Source organism: Coffea arabica, chromosome 2e, assembly GCF_036785885.1.
Source record: "Coffea arabica cultivar ET-39 chromosome 2e, Coffea Arabica ET-39 HiFi, whole genome shotgun sequence".
Lineage (NCBI taxonomy): Eukaryota > Viridiplantae > Streptophyta > Magnoliopsida > Gentianales > Rubiaceae > Coffea > Coffea arabica.
In genome coordinates, this window is record NC_092313.1 from 24697021 (window position 1) to 24719630 (window position 22610).

At 34.4% G+C, this 22610-nt stretch overlaps 1 protein-coding gene across 4 annotated transcripts; it reads left to right on the forward strand.

The window, feature by feature from the left end:
- Positions 1-1930: 1930 nt before the first annotated feature.
- LOC113732100 (uncharacterized) lies at positions 1931-22304 on the forward strand. Of its 4 annotated transcripts, none has more exons than XM_027257718.2 (20): positions 1934-2105; positions 3705-3924; positions 4003-4084; positions 4164-4241; positions 4338-4397; positions 4526-4630; positions 7741-7851; positions 10310-10351; positions 10964-11062; positions 11167-11351; positions 12620-12735; positions 12807-12916; positions 13022-13064; positions 13225-13316; positions 14651-14699; positions 16295-16365; positions 17326-17445; positions 18059-18147; positions 19118-19163; positions 22138-22304. In XM_027257718.2, the coding sequence occupies exons 2-20, from the start codon at positions 3869-3871 to the stop codon at positions 22180-22182; spliced, it is 1599 nt and encodes a 532-aa protein (XP_027113519.2). In that variant the 5' UTR covers positions 1934-2105; positions 3705-3868; the 3' UTR covers positions 22183-22304. The 4 variants fall into 4 exon arrangements, 3 of the variants coding, with proteins under 3 accessions (XP_027113519.2, XP_027113522.2, XP_071936205.1); XM_027257721.2 differs by having other exon boundaries at positions 3742-3924; XM_072080104.1 differs by lacking the exon at positions 3705-3924.
- The last annotated feature ends 306 nt before the right edge of the window (positions 22305-22610 follow it).

A 22610-nucleotide genomic window follows, 5' to 3' on the forward strand; every position in this document is an offset into this window, starting at 1 on the left:
ACAAATTATAAAGAATACTTTTTCTTAGCTAAAACGACAACTAATTATAAATAATAGTTTCTTTGCTAACTAATTTCTATGGATTAATCTTTCCTACACTGACAGTGTATACACGATCAGTATTGGATGAATGACAATTATGCAAAATTTGAATTTGAAATTCAATTTTTGCACACATGTCATGAATCTAACGATGATAGTATATACACTGTCAATGTAGGAAAGATTTTTACTCAATTTCTATAACATATAGTGGCTAAGTGATTAGAGAGTATGTTTACTAGATAAATTTTAGACATCACATCCACATACAGTAGCTAAGTGATTTTTTTTTTTTTGTTGTCAATTCAGTAGCTAAGTGATGTGAGGACCGTAAATTAGGGGATGCAATCTTCAACTATTGCGCAACCCCTCTAAATTTTAATTGTAAAGTACAATGATAATGCTTCTTATCTGTGCAAAATCCCATTTGGTTGCTATTTTTACAAGTTTTTGTAAAAAAAAATAAATTGTAGCGATCGATTTAATATATGTGATATAAAAAATAATTAAAAAATATATTCACGAAATCGTACAAATTTACTTTTATTAACAACAATATTGTCTAGAGTTTCTTCAAAAGTTGTCAGACAAAATGAATATTTGGGGTGGAGCTTCGTAATACTTGCCATAGAAAGTCACAGATGCCAAAAAGCACGTGCTTTCCAGTTTCCACAAACCCTTGAATTCTCGGTTGAACAAATCCAAAGCTGTCTGAATGGGTTGACATTGGAGAGATTTATGAGCCAAGACATTTTCAAAGTGTTGATATTGGTGAATTTCAACGTTGAATCCAAATTAGGACTCCACAGAATTACTTTTTCTGCAGAATTTTATATTTTATTGTTGGAAATTTTTTGACGGGTACTTTAATCGTTGGACACCCCTAAACGGATGCAATCATAATTATTGTACCCTTTATCTATAAATACTTAAGTTTTTCAAAACATTTCGTTTGGATTGCTATTTTCCATAATTTTGGTGGAAAAATATACCGTAACGATTTGATATATGTGAGATAAAAAGATGATTGGGAAATGTATTCATAAAAAAACATAATTTTTTTTTTTTTTTTGGAAAAATTGGTTTTCTTGAGATTTCAATTAGAAGGAGAGATGGGTTGAATGGTTCGAGTGGAGGACGTGTAAGTGAGAGGTTTTAGATTAAAAAAAAAAAAAAGAAAAAAATTTCACTTAACGAGTATTTATTAGACACTTGTTAGTCAAGTCCATTATTTTTTAGAGTTTTTTAATGGGTATTTTTTAAGGCACCTATTACTCAAATAGTTTCTTTATAGAATTTTTCTAACAAGTATCCATTGGGTGTTCATTAATACATCTAAATTTTACATAACATATCATGTATATACACATTTTAATATTTATCACCTTTTCTTGCATTTATATATTTTCTCTAATTAATCTTGCATTTTCAAGAACCTAACAATTGAAGTGCATCTTATCTCGAGCGCCTAATGAGCATCGATCAGACCCATTTTTTATGATTAATATTTATACATTACGTCACAATACAAAAACATAATTCATGTGACACTTAAAATCAAATCTATAAGCATACATGAATACCTAATGAGGTCAAGAATTAATTATCTAAATTCTCGTATATTGTGTGTCGTGTGTGTGCGTTTTTATCCAGATTACTTGTTTTGTCATTTGGACTATTTTATTCGGATGTGAAGTGGGAACTGCGAAATTTCCAGACGGAGAAAAACACATCTGATGGGACCCACGCATTCATGACTCATACAAATTAATTAATGTGTAATGGGGTCATTTACCAAAATAGAAGGAAAAAGAAAAAAAAAGAAAAAAAATGAATAAGAAAAAAACTTCAGCGACCAATTCGGGTTTGACTTTTAAGAGCAAACGTAAAAAGTAAAAACAATTAACTAACATCTCAATCCCATTCTCTTCTTTCTCGAATAAATACGCTTCAACCCAGAAAACCGTTTTTTCTTGAATTCTTTCATTTGGGCTGCTTCTTCTTCTTCTTCTTCTGGATTTTGAACATTTGAATCCTAGATTTCTGCTGAAACCATTATTAAGGTAGAAAGAATTCCCATTTTACCTCTCTTTTTCTCTTCTGTTGATGTTCTGGAATTCTTTGAATTTTTTCATTTCTGCATGAATTTTCAATCATTTCTTGATTTTGAGGTTCCTTTCATTTTCTTCTGAATTTTCTTGTTATATGATTTATTATTAGCAGTGGTTTTATGTTCCAGTTTGGTTTCCATTAATCATGGTAATTTTTGTTGTGGGGTAAGTCTAAACATTTTAACTTGTTACTTCGTGTCTGTTTCACTAAAGACATTCTGAACTTCTTTTAGCTTACTTCTTTTATACTTTGTTTTTCCTCTTCTTCTGGTGCTTGGTCTTGTTTCTTTTTTTTTTTTTTGAGTTTTTTGTGCGCTGTTTTCTTTCTTTGTAATCTTGTTTAGTCAATTAGTAATTCCTGATATGGGCTACCACTTGTTTAATGCATGCAGCTGTTTGGTTGAAGTCTGGTTATGCTAATTTCGTAATTAAAATTTGAATGATATTCTTGAATATAGGCTCTCAGAAAGAAGTTCTTGACTGCATGGCTACCTTAGTGGTGAGTGTGTTAAAAATTTTATTGCTTGATGACAAAATTATTGTATCCTCTGAATAGAGCAATGAGAAGCAGAAATATTCATCAAAGTTGTTTGTCTTAGCTTTTTTTTTTTTCATTGATTTTCATCATGTAACATCCTTGGCTTGTCTGAAGAAAGTTATATACAATTTGAAGCAGACCTAGCTTTTTTTAGCAAGATGGAGATGCGTCTGTGTTTTATTTTTGGTGGGGGAGGGGGGTGGGAGGTAACCACTCATCTTTTGCTATTTTTAAGTGCTAGAGACTCCATGAGTATAAACTGGACATTGCAACTTATGGCTAGTATACTTGTTCAGAAAAAAGTGCTCTCTGGCGTTACAGGAATTTTTGAGCTCACCAGTCTAGTTAGTCCACTTTATTGAAAAATAAAATCTTCTATTCTGCATCCAGAAACCTGAAATACTGTAGAGGGATCTGGGATGCTATTGTTCGATCTGCATTGATTAACGGCTGGAAGTAAGATTCTTCAGTATACAAATCATGTGGGAGTTCTGGATTTGCTGTTAGCATCATGTACTTTGGTCATTTTTGGGGACATTGTAGGATTTAGTCTGCAGATTGGTAATGTGATGTATCAGAGTTTTCTGGACAAATTGGACTAGATGTACCTCTCAAACATGTTAATCTTTCTCGTTTTTCTATCTGGTGATGTTGCAAAACGAGAAAATGAAAGTGGATGCATCCATAAACTTTACATGAAGCCATGGAACCTGATTTCTGTTGGTTCCAAAGTTTTTTTTTACAGATTATTAACCATTTTGAACTTGAGCTGTTTTTCTGGTGATTCAAGATTGTAAGCTCCATTTCCAGTGTATATCAGCAAGTGATTTTATGAAGCCTGCTGTCATTGTATGTTGAATTATGTGGCTCTGCTTGCTTGGTCTTATATATGTCAACCAGTTGAGGGCACTGGACCTTCAAACTTATGTTGAACTTAAATTGGTGGTGCTCAAGTAATCATGCTTGCCTCCAGTGACTTGGTTGTTGAAATAATTTAGTAAACTTTTATGCAGCTTTTTTCTTTTCTTGATTTCATTCTTTTTGGAGAAGTGGATGAGGAGATGAGATAAGAGGTCTTCTTCATGATGTTCGAATAAGATGGTCCCAAAGCATTGAAGTGTCCTCCTCTTAAGGATCAGAATAAAAGGTTGTGCAAAAATCTCGAAGTAATAGATCTATGAATGGAAACAAAGATATGCGCATGGAGGCAGGAAGCAACAATTTGGCTAGCAGGTAGTTCATTAGGAAAGCATTGGAGGGATGTGTATGCCTTTTGATACTTCTTCTAAGACAATATCAATCTGCTTGCAGGCCAAACATGGCAACAAATTCCATAACAAAGAATTTCAAGGGAAGTGACAATCATCACAATTTTCAAGACCAGGCAGCTGTGGTAGGGGTATATCTGAATCAAGACAATCCATTTATAGACACTTGTATTGCTCTTCTTCACTAATTATGCTTGTCAATAGGAACTGTATTCACAGTCTAGGGCTAAAGAGAATGAGATAATGTTTCTTCGTGAACAAATTGCTCTTGCCAGTATGAAGGTATACCATGTTATTTAAGTCTTTTACTCCACATTTGGTACTCTGTATGTCATAGTTCTGCCCAGAAAAAAAAATGACCTTCATTTAACTGGTCAGGAATCTCAGCTGTTGAGTGAGAAACATTCACTTGAAAGAAAATTTTCTGAGTTGAGATTGGTATGTCTTATATTTCTCATACAATTAATTCTCTTATCCTATCAGTTTGGTCCTTGTCATTTGTACTCTCTTATTCATTCACTCACTTACTGACAAAGGTCTGATTGGAAGAAATCTCTTGACTACAGGCTCTAGACGAAAAGCAAAATGAAGCCATAACTTCTGCCTCAAATGAATTGGCCCGGAGAAAAGGTGATCTTGAAGAAAATCTGAGATTGATTAATGAGTTAAAGGTAGGTTTTCATTTAAATTTTTTCAGGAGAATTGTTCAAATCAGATCTGAACTGAGGAAATATAGTTGAACGTGGACTGGATTCAATCTTTTCATGTGTGTGTATGTGTGTGTGTGTGTGTTTTTTTTATTTTTTTTTATTTTCATGCTTTTTAGGATGTCCCGTACTGGTAGGAATTAGGTTTTTTTTGCTTGCTCTGCCACTGGGGGCATAACTTGTACATGTCTTTAAAAGGATGGATCAGTCAATGATCAAAATAGGTTAGTACTCTTTCAGTCCATTTGTGTATTGTTGTTTGCGAATATTAGTTGTCTTACAACATATGCTTTTCTGCTTCTACATAAGCTTGTTAACAAACCTGGATGGTAGGATGATTTTTATTACTCCAAAACTTTTTATTCAAATGCAGTCCGTGTAGTTTTCTCTGATCTTATAGCTAAGTTTATAGGTACATTGAACTGGAGACTGTTGTTTTAATTGGGAGGGTAGATAGATTGTGGCAAGGAGGGTTTTCTTTGCTTTTTTGGCCAGGGTGAAACTGCTCATGCCTTGTGTAGCTGTTCTGTTAGATTTGATGCTTCTTTTGTGTTATTGCGGATTAATTTCCTTTGTCCCAAATTAATGTTGCCTCAAGGAATTGTAGAGATTTCTGGTTGTTCAAGAGGTAAAAGATTTCCTATCCACAGTCTGATTGTTGACCTTGCTTCTAAGGCTAAAGAGACGTTATATAGGTTTTTCATGAATGCGTGACAGACTATTCCTTGATCTTACTGGCTGGAAGTAAAGAGTGCTCAAAGACTTTGTTCATGTGCAGTGGCTAAGTAGAACCATAGCATGTAGATCCTCAAGATAATTCATTTGGAAGTCACCAACTTGCTTTGTTTCTTACCATTTGTTTCAATGTCACTCTGTGTGTTTTGAGTATATTTCTGTTAACTATGAGCAGGTCCTTCTTCTTTTAGTTGTATTGCTTATTCTTACTTCATACTTTCAAAAGAGATCTTTATGCATTGTTCTTGTCAATCTATATCACCTCCTTCTTCAGTATTCGAACCTATTTTGTCATTGCTAATATCCTCTTTTCTTTTAATGCAAATTGTGATGATGTAAAACAAAAATTTGATAGGCTTGGAAAGTGGTTTTGTCTTCATTTTACTTTGTTCCCTTTTTGTAAGATTTTTTTGTTATCTGGACTAGTCACAAATATTCATCTTTTATATAAGTTGTAATTAGCTGAACTCAGAAAAGGTAGCGTCCATCTTAGAAGCCCCATCTTTTTTGGGAAAAAAAAAACTTTGTTCAAAAGTCACTATGTGGAGTTCCTTACCTCTGAACAGCATCAATTTATTGCCCCATAGAAAAGGATAGTCATCAAGTTGGTGTGGAAGAAGAAAGGAGAAGGGAAACAAGAACGTCAACTGCAATGTATTCTGTTGATTTAATATGAATGCTCAATTAGACTGCAGTCTGTATTTCACATTCCTAGAGTACAGGATTGTTGAGTTTTTGAGGAAAATATTATAACCTTCCAACTGAAAGCACTACACGAAAACAAAAGTGGAGGACTGGTGACATTTTACTTGGATTGGCTTTTGAGGTTACCACTCTTTCTCCAAACATGAAAACGGATTCATCAAATTCCCTTTTTTTGGTATTTTACATAAATCCACACATCAGTTTATAAATGTCTCTGGAAGTGCATGAAGTTGACTCTGTTAAAATGGTCTGCTTGGCAGGCTTGTTTTTGGGCTGTTTTGGACAAACAAATTTGTTTCAAAACACCATCTGCAGTAACTTGCTAAAAAACGCCCTAAAACACCCAAAAACGTATACCCAAAAAATGAAAAACCACCCCACCACTGCCACCCTTCTCCTCCCTTCCCTCCTCCTCCACCCACTTTGCCACTGCTCTCCTACTCCCCTTCTCTCTTCTTGACCACCTTCTCCACCTTCTTGGGGAAGAGAGGGACGAGGGCAGCAAGATTGGGGGGAAGTGGAAGGGATGGGGAGGGGAGGTGGGTGGCAGGGAGAAGAGGGAGGAGGTGAAAGGGGTTGAAGTTGGTGGAGAAGATAGGAGGGAGGTGGCAGGTTTGTAGGAGGAGGTGGGAAGAGAGAATAGGAGTGGCCGGGGAGGGGGGGAGGGAGAGGTGTTTTGGACAAACACCAATATTTCCCAAAAAAAATTGCCATGATCTACAGTAGATTCCATTCAAATGGACCTGTAGTATTACTGGTAAGGTTGGTAATGTTGAATCCATGAAAATTTTAAGTTGTGCAGTTTGAAGTAAAAGAAACTGTTCCCTACCCAAAATGAAGACATTTCATTCAGGATATAGGGATTTCTTCGAATGCTTCCTCAAATATGATGAGCCAATTTCACATAAAATGACAAATTTTTATTTTCAAAATCTTGATAGATCCCATTTAGGAGTTGTGAAAATATACCCCCAGTTTTAGTTTGTCTGTATCTCGAAAGAGTGAAAAAGTTTTACCTTGAAAAGATAGTTGAAATTTGAATGTCGCTGTGGAGAAAGGGAAAAGAAAAGAATCATTGGCATATGTCTTCTGGAGCTGTTTGCTGGACATATTGCCTTGTGACAAAGTCAAACATTTCTTTTCTGCTGCTTTTTTTATTGTACTTGAATGCTCTATTACATGCTTCAAACACAGAAAGCATATTAGAATTTTTCTTTCTGTGTAAAAATGGAGACCAATTATAGCCCCATTCGATACATATCTAGTCAATTACTAATGGAAGTTATCTGTTGATGGTGACAAGCCTTAAACCTTGTCTTTTCAAGTTAAAACCATTCCTTTGTAGCCAAATAATGTATCAAAATATTGATGGCATGACTGATCTTCAAATCGAAATTGAGTTTGTCCTGTTAAAGGTAGATACTTCATATGGTAATGCATATCATCTAAAATAGTACATATCCACTTGTAACTTTTATTAGATGTGAAATGTTTGGACTTCCTCTGATACACAAGGACAACTTCATGCTAATTTATGAAGTTCCATATACTCTTTCTTGACTAGATACAATGGTAGTTTTATGTCAAATATTTTCCTCTGAGGATTGTGTTTGAAAGGTTCATGTATGCTTCAGATTGCAGAAGATGAGAAATACATCTTTATGTCATCAATGCTGGGGTTGTTGGCAGAGTATGGCATTTGGCCTCGTGTTACTACTGCATTTACTCTTACGAACAGCATTAAGGTATGTACTATAGCACGCAGATGGTTATATGTTATTAGTATGTGTTTTACTTGATCCTACAGTAAAATTTTAAATTTTAGTTTCATGTTGCCTTTTTAGTAGAAATGTATTCCTGATGGGAAGCTATTGTTTTAGTTAGAGATCTGTCTTTCTGGCTATTTGCCCATAAATTTGCCCTTAATTAATGATTATTCATAGCTCATTTTTAATGACTGAATTACCACCTCTTCTGTAAGCTTAAGCTGTTAGACAGAAGTGTGACTTTTTGGACTTTAGCACTCTATCTAATATTCTACGTTTTGAAGCAGAATTTGAATAATTATAATTATAATAAGGGGATGTTAGCTTTGATTTGCAAATAATATGAAGATGATATTAATACTGTTTGATCATATGACAAGTTTAATCTTTTGAGATGTTGCAATTTTGTTTGTGATTGAAATAGACAGTTTCTTGACTACTAATGCTGAAATGGGTCTAAAATTTTCATCTTGGTTTTCTTAATTAAGTATTTTCTTACTGGTACACTACATATGACTGCAAGACATTTCATGGGAAGGGGGCCACAACTTCAAGTGAATATAGCCAGAGACTGCTGGTATATTATTGGTAGCTGTTATTGTTGCTTGTAGCAAAATATCCTTTCACTTTGGCAGAAGCATGCTTCTTATGTTCATGTATCAGAATCAGTTTGTGGGATCTCCAAGCGCCGGAAAGCCATGTAAATCGAGGTTATAGTATTTAATGTTGATCATGGTGCTCTTCTGGGTTATAGCAATCAATGAATGCAATGTGCTTAGTTTTGTATATGGGTAGGCTTCTGCGGAACTTAAGAGAGGAAGCATAAACATTAGAATTGAGGATGAAACCTAAAAGAAGAACTTTAAAGGATCTTGGATGTGAATTTTTAAATTGATTAGTTTGAAAGGCAGAATCTGTCTTCTGTAAATTGTCCTTATTCCAGCTTAGAAAATGCTCATGTTCTTAATGTGTTAAAGCCAAATTATGTGGGAACCACAAAAGGCTTTGATTAAACAGTGTCCAAAAACTGGGGATGAAAGTGCATCAAAATGGATGGCCTGCAATAACTAGTACTTAAGAGGAGAAGGTTTAGTGAAAAAGAAGTCATGCATTTTGTGCTTTGAGCTCTTACCAAATTAAGCAGTAAAAGGAAGAAGACTACACAACAGGATAGAGAAAATGTAGTATTTTTACCTGGGAAGGGAAAGGAAATCAGAAAATGACAATTTAAACTCTGGTAATTTGACTCCACTGCACATAATTGAATGCTCATATGGGTTTTCAAAGACTCAAAGTCTACCAAAATATAATGAAACTATTAATAGAGAGACTACGAGTCCTGAAAAGATAAACCAGTATCCAACCATCAGAACCAACACAATAAAATAATCTGATCAAGACCCTTGAATAGCTTACTCCTAATTCATGGACAGTAATCTTGGAAATAGGGAGTACATAAAAGACTCAAAGGAGACAGTTTCAGTCTAAACATGAGAAAACTCAAACTGAAGCATCTTGCATGTACACCTGTGCCTTCCCCTTGCATGTGCATCCTGCATCCAAGCAAATTTGTTTGGGATTATTTTTCTAATCGTGGTATATGGAACACTTCAAAACTGATAATCATATGAGTAATAGCATAAGGGGCCATATATATTTACAGATTAGCAATTCATGGTTTTGCAAGCATTTCAGAAGGATATAGTACTTGAAAGAACAAAAATTGAAGTATGTGATTTGCCTACTTGCAACTATTACAAGACTTTGTTATTCTGAATCACTTTTTCTTAATTTAATTTAACAAGGAAATTTAGTCTTTGTCATTTCTGTGCCTCAAAATGCTGCCAAATGGAATATGCATTCCATCAATGTTCCTTGCCAGAGTATCAAGAACTTTAATGAACGGTTTAATGTTATCATTTGGCTTTCTTCTTTTATTTTGGAGTGGAGAAGGGTAACTTTTATGCATCTTTATATGCACGCCATACTATTAGTACAGCTATGGTATGCATATCGAAATTGACTTTATCCCTTAATCATTGTATTGGTCATTTGCACACTAAAAATGGCTATTTGGGCTTTTTCTCGATGGCTTCTGCTTCTTCCCTAGTTGATTATGGAAAAGTGATTCTTGGGAAATTTGTTGAAAGAAATTGAAATCATGCTTTTGTTGTTAAAGTTTGTCAAAGTCAGTTAGCTGTTTCAATCGAAAACTCCTAAAGGCATTTATAATCTTTTATTTCTCTTATATATGTTTTAAATTTTCCTTATTTTACGTATGCTTTTGATGAAAAATTATGCTGAAATTTTGTAATTTAGTCTTTTACCTTATGGCTACCTATGCAGATTAGGAAAGGATGTGCTGCTTGTATAAAAAATTCTTGTTAGTTTTGCAAATTTATAGATTTCAGGCTTATGGAATCTCATTTTTTTGCAGCACTTGCATGATCAACTGCAATCGAAGATTAAAACTTCACATGTAAGATTTTTGTTTGTGAGTAGTAATTGCAATTTTCTTTTGTTACTGAATGATAATAAGATTATATGCACAAGTATGATCTAAATTTAAGATTGTACGCAATTTTGTTGATAATCATGCGAAAATTTCATGCTTATTTCTGGATCAAGGATTTCACATGTAGTCCTGTTGTTGAGAAAGAAAGTTTGTTTTGTGTTGTCTTCGACTTCGTACTGTGCTGAAGAATTTGATATGAATAATATTGTGCTAAACTTTTCTACACTTGTTTCTCATCCTAAAACCAGTACTCTGGTAGTGAAAATTTATATAAACTGTTAGGGAAACATAGGTGTATTTTGTCCTATCTTGCTGTTGATACATGTGTTCCTTAGCGGCTTCACCCAACATGCTTTGTATGATTTCTATTCTCTCCTTTCCTGGTGGAGATACTCTGTTTATTTTCCTTTGCTTTGATCTGTTGTGGGTTGTTACAGATCCCAGTTAAGTGGGTTGATATGCAAAATTATGCACTATAGATGGCCTTCTTTTTCCTTCCTAATCTAAATTCATCTTACAGAACGTAACTTTTCACTTGTAGTATAAATGATCAACCTCATATATCTCTTGGCACAGGATAAAATTGAAGAGCTAAATGCAATAGCTGGAAATCATACTGGCAAGGAGAACCCTAGTGCTGGCCCCATTATGGGTCAATTTCCTAACAGTTCCATGGTAAACAGAGTTCTTTTTCATAGTTTACTCAAAGAAGTGTAATTCTGCTTTTTCTTTCTCCCTAGGGTAAGTTATGCACTAATTTGGATGTCCTTCGTTTCAAGGGCATGGGTGGATCTTCTCATCAAAACCACTATTTAGATGGACATCAAATGGAGCCAGCCGATGGTGTACCGACGTACATACAAGAGAATGATCATCAACAAACTGGAAGTTTAATGCTTAATCATGGAATATATGGTTCACGGAGTGCAGATAATCATTCAAAACTTACATCTGATAATGATAGGCAAGTCTGGGGTTCTGCAGGCTTACTAATTTGGTCAGAATATGCTATGACAATCTAATGTTGTTCTCACATTTTGCAACATATCGATTTGACTGGTTCATGTTATGCTTTGTTCTTTGGTTCTTTGGTTCTTTTGTTACATGAAACCTTAAAATTGTGACCGCCAACTTCTTTGAAGCATTGTAAAACTGTGAATAGTGTGCTTCTTGGAAATAGATGAAGTTGCCATGAATTTTTATTACTTTTCAGCCATAGTCAATTGCACAATCCAATTGGGTATTTCTCCATCAGAATTTTATTGTAAGCAGTTTCTCATTGTCAGCCAAGACTTTCAAATTTTTTTAGTGTTTGTAAGTCTGATTTAATTTTACATACTTGTGGAGGCAGAAAAAGATTATTACTGGAGATATCTCTTTCCTAGACACAAGAATCAGTGCAACTTACATGTTTAATATTTGTTGTAATGCCTTCAGTATAGACCGCTGCATGAATGTAAACATTCTGGCTTTCTTATTATTTGCATTGTCAATGTCTGAACCTAAAAAGTTAGACTTCTGTGTGCTGCATCAGCCCCAAAGGAGTACATCATCAGATGCTTGGTTTCCAAGATAGATTGATAAAGTATGCCTACAATATGAGCAGAAATTTTGCTCCTTTGAACATCAAGAAGCTGAGTTATTTACCTTGCAGATGTAGCTTTTTAATTAGATTAATTTTACTCTTGTTGATTGATTGATTTATATTTCCCATAAGCCATGTGTTGAAATAGATATCTTTTCATGATTAGACATATTGTAGATATGACCTCACTGTATACATATTTTTGTCTGCATGTGCAAAAGAGGAAGAAGACATTTTATAGATAAGCCATTAGATGTCTGGTAGATAAGCTTTGACTTCCCCATACATATATTTTACCCATTAGTGTGAAATAGGAAGAAGACAAATCCATATGGCTTTTCCCGAGCTAGTGCATTCTAGTGTGCAACAAATTATTGTTGCTCTGTTGCATTGTGATTAGAAACTGTAGAATTAAATAGCTAGTTTGATTATTGACAATTTTCAACTTGTAAGTCTGCCTGATTTAGTTGATTCTTATAGTATTATTTAAAGGTTTAAAGAACCTGAGAACTGGTTCAGGCTGAACTTTTTGTATCAGGTTTTTGTTTTCAACCAGCTTGTCATTCTTGTATTATCTGGTGGTCCTTTTTTTTTTTTTTGGCATTTCCTACTGGATAAATGCTTCTTCCTAACAGACACATTTGCAGGGGTGTTGTAGGTTCTGAGGTAGACAATATATTTGACAGAAGTGGCATAAATATGAGACCAGATGAAAATGATCAGTTTTACCACTCTCCTAGAGTTGGTTCTTTAACTTCAGAAGGTAATACATGTTTTAGTCTGTATTCTTAATGATGGATTTCCTACAAAATCTAATTTTGTTTTTGGCACTAGGAGAGGGTCCTGGAATAGAAGGCTTTCAAATTATTGGAGATGCTAAACCTGGAGGAAAGCTTTTAGGCTGTGGATATCCTGTTCGTGGAACTTCTCTCTGTATGTTTCAGGTAAATATCATTCAAGGCTACTTCAGAAGATAACAACTTTTTTATTTTGTTGATATAATGTTATTATTTTTTAATTTCTTATTTAATCATTTCTCTTTGCACCAGTGGGTTCGTCATTATCCAGATGGAACTAGGCAGTACATCGAGGGTAATCATCATTTATTAATTAGGCCTTCTCTCACATATTAATTTTTCTCAAAAAAAGAAATTGCAATTTATTATAATCTATAGTTTTATTCTGCACTCCTCGTATATTCACATATCAACAATAGAAGTGTTCCTTAGATATGTCATATTTTTCTAATCAGGAGCCACCAACCCCGAATATGTAGTTACAGCTGATGACATCGATAAAGTTATAGCTGTAGAGTGCATACCAATGGATGATCATGGACGCCAGGTTCTGCTTGACCTTTGTTTTTTTTTTTTTTATATATATGTTTATGAAGTTATTTTCCTTTGTTGCTTTAGAGTGTCTAAACTGCGGGTAATAAGTTCTAACTGCATGTTTTGCTTTCGAGTGGTCTCAGACATACCAATACATCCATATATTTCTGGTACAAAATCTTCAATTATTCAAGCTTGACCTTCTTAGAAATGTTTCTTACCTTGTGTCCAAGTACCTGCACTGATTTGCTGTTGGAGAAAACTTAATGATCAAATTTGGGGAGAAGAGTATTTAAAAAGATCTTCAAGAATTTGTTGATTATTTGATAAGCAAATTAGTCAGAATTTGTTCATCTAGTAAAATTCTTTTCTGAAATTTTATGGGCTTAGCACTTGAAAGTTGTGGACTCGATCTCATAATTTGTTGATACAGGTTTACTTGGTTATAGTGAAGCCCAGGGATAACACTCAGGTTCAGGTTTAGCTTTCTGCTACTTTTACAAAGAAAAGAAAGAAAAGATTATAGGAAATCTTGGGCATGTTGGTAATCAATATTCTTTGAAGGATTTTTTTTAGATAACTTAGATCATCCTTTAAATTTGTTGTTTATTTTTGTTTGGGTAAATTACACTTTTCTCTCCTGTCATTTAGCGCTTTTCACACTACCCTCCTCTGGTTTAAAAGCTATATTTAACGCCCTCATTGTTTGGGCTAAAGTCTCAAAGTGATGGAAATTGTCCTCTGCAGTGGAACCAGCTGGAATGTCTAGATTACTTTCACTTAGAAACTAAAATGATTGAAGTGGTCAAGATATAATGTAGTATGGGTTGCACTTTATTTGCCTATAAATTTCACATTTTTTCACTTAACCCTTTTATGGTTGTCAAAATCTATACATAACCCCCTCTGCGGTTAACAAATAGTTTCTATCTTGACATTGGGGTACTTTTGACTTTTTTGTCGGAAGGCAATTTCCGTCACTTTTACACTTTAGTACAAACCATGAGGGGTTTATGTATAGCTTTGGAACCATAGGAGGGTTATGTGAAAAACTGATAGACCCTTCTTGTGTTACTTTAGTTACAGCAAATAAATTGAACCAATTCAATAATTTGAAGAAGTTCTAGACTGTTCAACTTTCTCATACAGCCATTCTGTTTCTTTTTCTAATTCTGATCACGCCATGATTGCTTAGTGAATTTGACCATTGTTTATTAGAAATCTAGGTGGCTTTCATCTCAATTTTTTATTATTGTGGCACATGCATGAATACTCATCTTTAAGTGTCAGTCTGTTGTCTTCTTGACGTTTCACAAGCCATCTTTTTTTTTTTTTAATTTTAATCAGGGAGATCTTGTCAGGCTATTTGCAAATGATCAGAACAAAATAACATGTGGTAAGTTCAGTTACTTTAATTAACAGTTGTATGGTTGATGCTTGAAATATCAAATTGACATGGTGGTTCGTATTCTCATTTTTGTGTTCTCATGGTCCAGAAAGCTACACAGTTCTTACAGTATTTGTTCCTATAACTTTTTTTTGGTATCTTTTATCTGATAAAACTGAACTGGAATCCTGCCCATCCTCTTTCTTTTAGTGGTATTTGATTAAGGAATATAGTTTTAGAACTCAAAATTGTTCTTTTAGTTCATTAAGCATGTCCCTTATAAGTCTTATCTAAATGAAAACCATCAAGTATAAGGAACCCAAGATGCTCAATAGTAGAGGTAAGGTTGTCATGGCTTGTCCTTGTAATCTCTACTCAAAGCTCATATACGTATATTGATCCAATCCAGACCAACCTCCAGGACACGATGGTAGTTATTGATTGAAATGTCAATAGTGCGAGGTTAGCTAATTTATGAAGAATTTAAAGGACATTACACCAGACCCACCGTTAAGCTTGGTATATAGTACAAAATGAAATTTTTGGGCCAGATGATTTTATGATTCACTCTTTCTGACTATGAAAATTAATTATGTCAGTGATGTAAGAACTTTAAAGAGGCTAATACATTCGATGCAGGAAATCTGTAAACAGGCTGATACATTTGATGCAGGAAAGCTGCAAAAGAATTTAATTCAGTCTTTGATTTGTATTAATCCCTATTCTAAATAAGGTTGAGACAATGTACTCTGTTCTTGAATATATTAAAAGCTTCCTGAAAAGTAGAAGAAGCCTGTAATCATGTGTTCTGCTTAACCTCAAATAATATATCTCCTAACTATGTAAATTTAAAAAGTAATCAACTACTGATGTTTATGTAAATAATACTTGAACACATACAACTAGCCAATTCCTTTGAGTAATTATTCTAGTTCCTGTCAACATTCGTTGACAAATTTGGTCTAGTTTGGGCAATCAAGTTTGGATCGTGTGATAGTTTCAACCAGAAACAACAACCTTGAAAAGAGATAGAAATGTCATGTATTATTTGCAAGGAATCATGCGAAGCGCCAAAATTGCAATTCTTTCTCTCTCTCTAAAATGAGAAGCTACCTAGACCTCGTAGTTTGTATTTTAAAAAGCCCAACTAATTTTCATTCTAGAGTTACCAAAAGAACTGTCAAGAGCCCTAAATTTCTTCAGCACGTAGATCTTAATGCTTTTACAAGAAGTCAATTAAGTCATTACCTCCAAGAGGTGTCAATTATTTTAATTTGACTTGTTTAGATGCTTGCAGAAGAAAATTGCTTAGCAAGTGTCAATTCGGTTTGGAACATTTTACCTTATTGTTTCTGAATGTTTATTTTCATATGAAGTTTTAGAATATCTCATCATGCTTTGTAGTTATCCATGAATGCATAATTACAGTTTTGCAACTACATATATTATATTTTCCAGTTGCTTTTAGCAGTTTAACATCATCAAGTTTTTGGTAAGTGGACTGTGGATATTTGTTTGCATAAGCATCAGTACAGGACATTCTTTGGTTGCATGCTCATTTCTCTGCAATACTTGCTGGCAAATGATACCTTTGGCTTTTGCAGATCCTGATATGCAACTGGAGATAGACACCCATATTTCAAATGGCCAAGCGACATTCAATGTTCTAATGCTTGTAGGTTATATATAATTTGCTAATATCAAACTCATATTTATTTACCTACTCATACTGTTCACTTGTTAGACACCACTTATCTAATTTTGGATCTAATTTATAGGATTATAGGTGCTAGTTTGTAGGTTTATAATTTGTACTCACCTTTTTAGATGCATAAACACAGAGTGATTTGTGGATTATTATCAATATCAGGAAAGGTTTACACCAGTAATAAGTGAATTAGAAAGGCCTCTAATGGTGTAATAGTTATTATTTGCTTACTCCTAGTGTACAGTCAAATAGTGAGTGCACCATATCATACTTTCCATATAGTAATGTTGCAATAGATTTTGCAAATGGACTAAAAGAATTTGAAAGGAGCAGATAGCATGTTGCATCTTGAAGTTGTAATGTTAACCAAGGCACTCTTCCCTTTATTTGGCTCCCTTTCAAATATTTGTAGTCATGTGATTATTACTCTTTTTGAGTTAAAATGGACCATCCATGGCTGAGAGGCATACAATGAAATAAAGTGATGTCCTTCCCCACTGTTATATTTGTATCTTTTCTGTGAAATTGCTGCCTCGTCCGCCTGGTTGTGCACCTGGAAAAAAACAAGAGATCCTACATGCCCTCTTCGCTTTTTCTGCTTTAGAAGTATTATCTACATGAGCAATTATTTCCTTATTTGCGGCAGAATAAATCACCAGCATCATCCCCTCATGCATGATTAATGTTGCTACATATAAAATTACCAAAAGCGATAAGATCTGGAAATTGTAAACCTTACAAAAGATGAATAAACTGATTATGATTGTGTTAAATTCTTAGGAGTTGTGAGTACTGCAGATAATTCTATATTTGTTACCCTGCCAAAAGATAGTTAAACCTTGACTATGTATGTTGTTATTAGCAACTTAAATTATTTTTTATTTAGCTATAAAGATATTTAGCATTAATCATCCAATTTGCAAACAGATAGATTCTTCCGAGAATTGGGAACCGGCAACCATATTTTTGAGGCGATCAAGTTTCCAAGTCAAGGTTCACAGAACGCAGGAAGTGGCAATTGCAGAGAAATTTTCCAGAGACTTGTCGGTAATGCTTTTTACTTTCTAACAGTTTGGACAATCAAGAATCTAATACTCATATTGGGGATTGTTTTTATCTGGACCTGAATTTCATTTATGGAATGCAAATACATTTAAGCACTTTTTGGAATGACAGTGTTTCACTTTTTTAAGCAATTATATGTATGCAGAGAAGTTTTATAAATGCATATTTGCCTATGTTGATCATTTGATCCATTTGGGTTCCTATAGATGATAATTGTGTCCCAAAAGTGAGTTGATTCCCTACTCAATTAAGCTTCTCCCTTACTCAAGTGATCTGTCAAAACAATTGTGTGCTGAAGTTTAAATTTGTCAGTAACTTTGCATGGCCAGCTAAAAGTGGGCTTTTTAGACAAGACAAGATTGTCGTCACTTTACATTGGCCTCCAACATTAACTGATGGTGTAGTGATACATTAAAATTAAGTTGTACTTGATTGTTGTGGAGTGACTGTATTAGTGAGAATAATGTATATGACTACCAGTATTTATTAGTGATACCTTGTTATGTATTTTGATTTTGTGATTATTAGGTTTAGATTTGGAATATTCTCACGGATAACAAACATATCAACAGCATTGCTCTCTTACCTTTTGCAGGTTAAAATTCCCAATGGGGTCTCATCACAGTTTGTTTTAACATATTCTGATGGTTCTTCACATTTTTTCAGCACAAACAATGATGTTAGGTATGCACCATTATAACTTTCTAACTTGCCCTGTGTTACTCTCATAAGTGGTAATTATGCATAGTGTTGTGGGGTACATGAATCCTTTTTCATAGGTTTGCACATGGAACTTCCCATTTAGTTTTACCATGTAACTAAGAACTTAAAAGCTCCTCTCTATGATATTCACAGGAGGACCTTAGTGGGGCCACGCTAATGTACATTCAGGATATTGGAAAAAAAAAACTTTCTAATGATTTTCCATTTTCCTGGTTGATTGTATGTAATTGTATGTGTTTTAATGTTTATGCATAGACGTACAAGAAATAATAGCAAAAATAATGATGAGCAACTTCATACATATCCTGTGCAGCATTATGCCTAGAGTTCCTTACTTCCCCCCCCCCCCCTCTTTTTCAGAGAGTCATCTTCCTTAAAATGTGCAATAGGTGTAACTCTTCCTTTGGTTTCCCAATTGGGGTTGGGCCTAGTATAGCAGTCACTTGGAGCTCATTTCTAAACATCAGGATATTTACCTAAACAGAACAACTACTACTTAGTGAATAAATTAACTCATTTAGGGAGCTCAAAATCAGCTTCCAAGTTACATAGATTGCTGAGCAAGCAATGGGCATGGCTACAAAAGCTTGATGCTATGATCTTTGAGCCAATTTAATTGTATCATCTTGTGGGAGGTTCCAAGCTGCTAGCTCTGGAATAATCTTGCTTTCTCCTTGTAGAGTTACTAACAATTCGATAAGGTGTGCCATTTTCGAGCTCTGTAAATGAATGTCTTTTGTTCTTTTTCTTTCCCTGATTTTATGGCTCAATTACAATGGAAGGAATCACTTCTGCATAATTTGATTAAATTTTAGTGCCTTTTTTTTCACCGAATTAATAGTTTACTACAGCTATACTAGAGTAATTGCACGCCTCATGTTTTCTTGGTGTGTATTGCAATGTATGATGTGATGCCATTTCTTTCTGGCAGAATGCGTGATACACTAGCATTGACAATAAGAATCTTCCAGACGAAGGTATGCTTCTCTGCAGATAACATCATTTGTACTTTTGGAATCTAGAAGTCTCTTTTTGTTAAAGATCCTTGGTATTTTCTCTCTTTAATCAAGGATTTTATCTTTGTGTGATGTAAGTGGTTTTGTAGTTCCTTATGTTCTTGGATAGTGAGTAAGTTTTTTGTTGTTATGTACTCTAGACTCGGGAAGATATAAGCCAATACACAAGCAAACTGATGTAGTTCCATTTTTATCTTGTTAGATGCAACAGTAAGCTGCAGGAGAATATATAATGAAAATATTAAGTTTTTTTAATCTTAAAATCCACCTAGTTCGAGAGTTTACTTGGCTACCTATTTTATTAAACAGTTCCAAGTTTGAAATCCCAATACAAAAAAGTTAAAAGTCTATATAAATCAAGCAAAAGTTTTCCAAAGTTTGGAGACGAATTGAAATCAAAAGTATAGCAGCTTCTATATGCTGAGTCTGCTGACAAGAAAAATTTTGGGATCAAACCAGCTTCCCTGTAAAATTGCTTCTCTCCAAATATGAGAACGTTGAAAACATCAAAAACATTGAACAGAAAACCCAAGTGAAAATTAGGTTTTCTTTTTCTTTCATTATTTAGAAGGGAAGGGATGGGAAAGGAAGTAGTGGCGAGGACAGGGGATTCATGGGATTGGAGATGAGAAATGAAGCCTCATACTAAGACAAGGAGCAATACCTCTTATCCGCTGGAATGCTTGAATATAAATCAGTTGATTCAAGGAATATTGTTTATTTTAGATGTCTACTCATGAGATCAGGAGGCAAGTTAGTCAATCTGCCTTTTTGGGTGGGCCTTGCTTCCTCATTGTCTTCTTTCCTCTATTTGGCTATAATTGAAAACAACATTTGTCATGTTAACATCACTAGCTTTTTAAACACCTGGAAAGGGAATACTTATAAAATTGGACAGATTTGTTCAATGTAAAATTACAGGGCATCCCATGCAATCAAAGTTTAGTACATATGCAAAATGTTCCCTCAGGCTCAACACAATATTGCCAGTGTCCTAGATCCCTTTAAACTCTACTGTCAACAGATTCTAAAAGGTTAGTAGCACCAAGGAGAATATGCAGCTAAATTTCATCATTCATTGGCCTTGTGCCAAAATGAATACTGATGTGGCCCTAGACATATGAAATCGGCTGTTGAAGCAGTAACAAATGTATCGATTATGCAGCCCATATAGACATTTATTGGCATTGTGTCAATGTCAAACCTAAACTGATTATCTGTAGGACATAGCATGCATACTTGCTTGGCATATTGCTAAGCTTTTCTGCCATTGTCGTGCTCAGAAACAAATGTGGATCATTGAGATCTTACTATATGTGTTTGATGGTATAAAATAGCTTGGACTTATTTCTTTCTTCTTCTAGATTCCAAATCACAACTGTCTTCAAAGTGGTTACAATTTATCTATGCCACACTTCCAACAAGACTTTCCATTATTGAAAATTCTAAAAAGTTTTGTGCTTGTTCAAATTGGTAGAATGAATTGTGCCACTGCATAGAGCTCCAGTTTCAAACCTGACTAGTCACTCTTACCAAGTGGGATCCTATTACAAGTAGCTTTAGTTAGTTTCCCAAAATTCCAAGGTCCATGCTCAAAGAAAGTATGTCATATGGGACATGAAGCCAAAGGCTGCAACCGGTATACATGTTTGACATGTTCTGCAGTGTCCATTAGATATAAGTTCAACATTACTAAGTCTTTTAACAAGTCTTTCTGATGTGTACAAGTTTTGGTGATATGAAGTAAAATTGTGGTCAATTGAAAGCTCAACCACAAAACCATTGGGTTTGTTGATTTTCTATAATTCATGGAACGTGGGACATTATGCATGTCTTTGGTGATTAGATTGTAAAATTTCTTTTGATGGGTTTCATAAGGCTACAATTGACACCAATAGTTTGTAATAGCTTCTATGACTAGTGTTTTGACTATGGGGAAAAAGAGACTGTGTCTGATATGATAATAATTTGATGCATTTTAAACTACATTTGCTTGTTTGAAGCATTGTTGCATTGAAGTTCAGTGTACTCCTAAAGGTTTTCATGTCCATATGCATCGAATTAGTTCACTTAGTGAACATCATGCAGGTGAAGTTCACAAATTTATATAGGATATCAAGGCTTCAACATGAAATTGTAACCTCTCAACATGCCTTTTTAATGTTCCAACTCCAAAACCATATTAGAAATCCCAATAACTAGATGAAAATGATTCTCCATGGGAGCTAGTTTATTCTCAATCTATGTCAGGGGAATGTCTTAATTTGGTTAATGACAAAATAATTGAGCAAATAGTGGGACTCTCTAAGGCTGCACTCTAAACATATTTGCTATTTGTTGCTTAGAACCTTGTCAATTACCATAATAACGCTTCTCCTATCTTTGCTCTCGACCTTTACCTTATAAGTAATGAGCAGATGGATCTTCTGATGACATAGTGCATAGGCGCATGAAATTCTTATCCTTGGTGGGGAAAAATGGTAGGATACGAAGGAGTTTCTCTCACTTTTGAGTGTCGTTAGTCCAATTGCCACTGAGTTTGCCTCTCATTTCCTGTATAGCATCTATTTCTCTTTTCCTGTGTAGCATTTGGAACATTTGCGCTATCTAATACCAATGAAATAGGGAAGTTATATCATTCATGTTAAGTCTTTAGACATTTAAGTTTTGAAATATAAGTTGGGGAGTCATCATTTTTATTGGAATCCATAGATGGTCAAAATGCTTAGTGTCAAAATACTTAGTTTTATGTTTATTTTGCATTTCATATTTTGTTCGTGCCTTCGATTAATATATACTCTTGCTTCTTGAATTTGTGGATTGGGCTTAAAAGTTTTCTTCTCTACTTTTGTGAGGTATGGGAACTTTTGTTCGGAATTTGCTCTTAAGTCTTTGGATATGTTTGAGATTTATTTATTTTTATTCTTTCAAGCAGGCGATGGACGAAAAGAGGAAGGGGAAGAGCATGAATTCTTCATAGGAGTACAGTTTTTGTAGCTATATAGTATTCTTTTAGAAAATAGAAAATGTGAAAATAACGAGATGCACATATTCTTGTATACTAGTTTTTAGTAAGTTAATAAAATTATATTTTGTTTTCCACTTTCCTGTTGTAAAGAGTATAACTTTTGGTCTTTAAATTGTTAATTGCATATTTGAGTTCCCATCAGTTTTATATTCCATGCCCTCTCTCACTCCCCCCCCCACCCCCAAAAAAAAACCCGCTCTTCATATATAATATGTACATACATGTAGGCATGTAAGTGTGTATGTGACATTCAAAATAGTTGGAATGGAAATTGGCACCATGTTAAAGAATTTAACCTGAATCATGTACTGATTCAGGGATTTTACTGTCTTTTGGACTGCTGCTAGTTTTGGAATACCAGATTTTCTTTTTCTGGACAA

Coding starts and splice junctions, on each gene's coding strand:
- LOC113732100 (XM_027257718.2), top strand. CDS start 3,869: ATGAATGGAAACAAAGATATGCGCATGGAGGCAGGAAGCAACAATTTG. Junction 11,352..12,619: donor CTTACATCTGATAATGATAG/GCAAGTCTGGGG, acceptor ACACATTTGCAG/GGGTGTTGTAGGTTCTGAGG. Junction 13,317..14,650: donor TGGATGATCATGGACGCCAG/GTTCTGCTTGAC, acceptor AATTTTAATCAG/GGAGATCTTGTCAGGCTATT.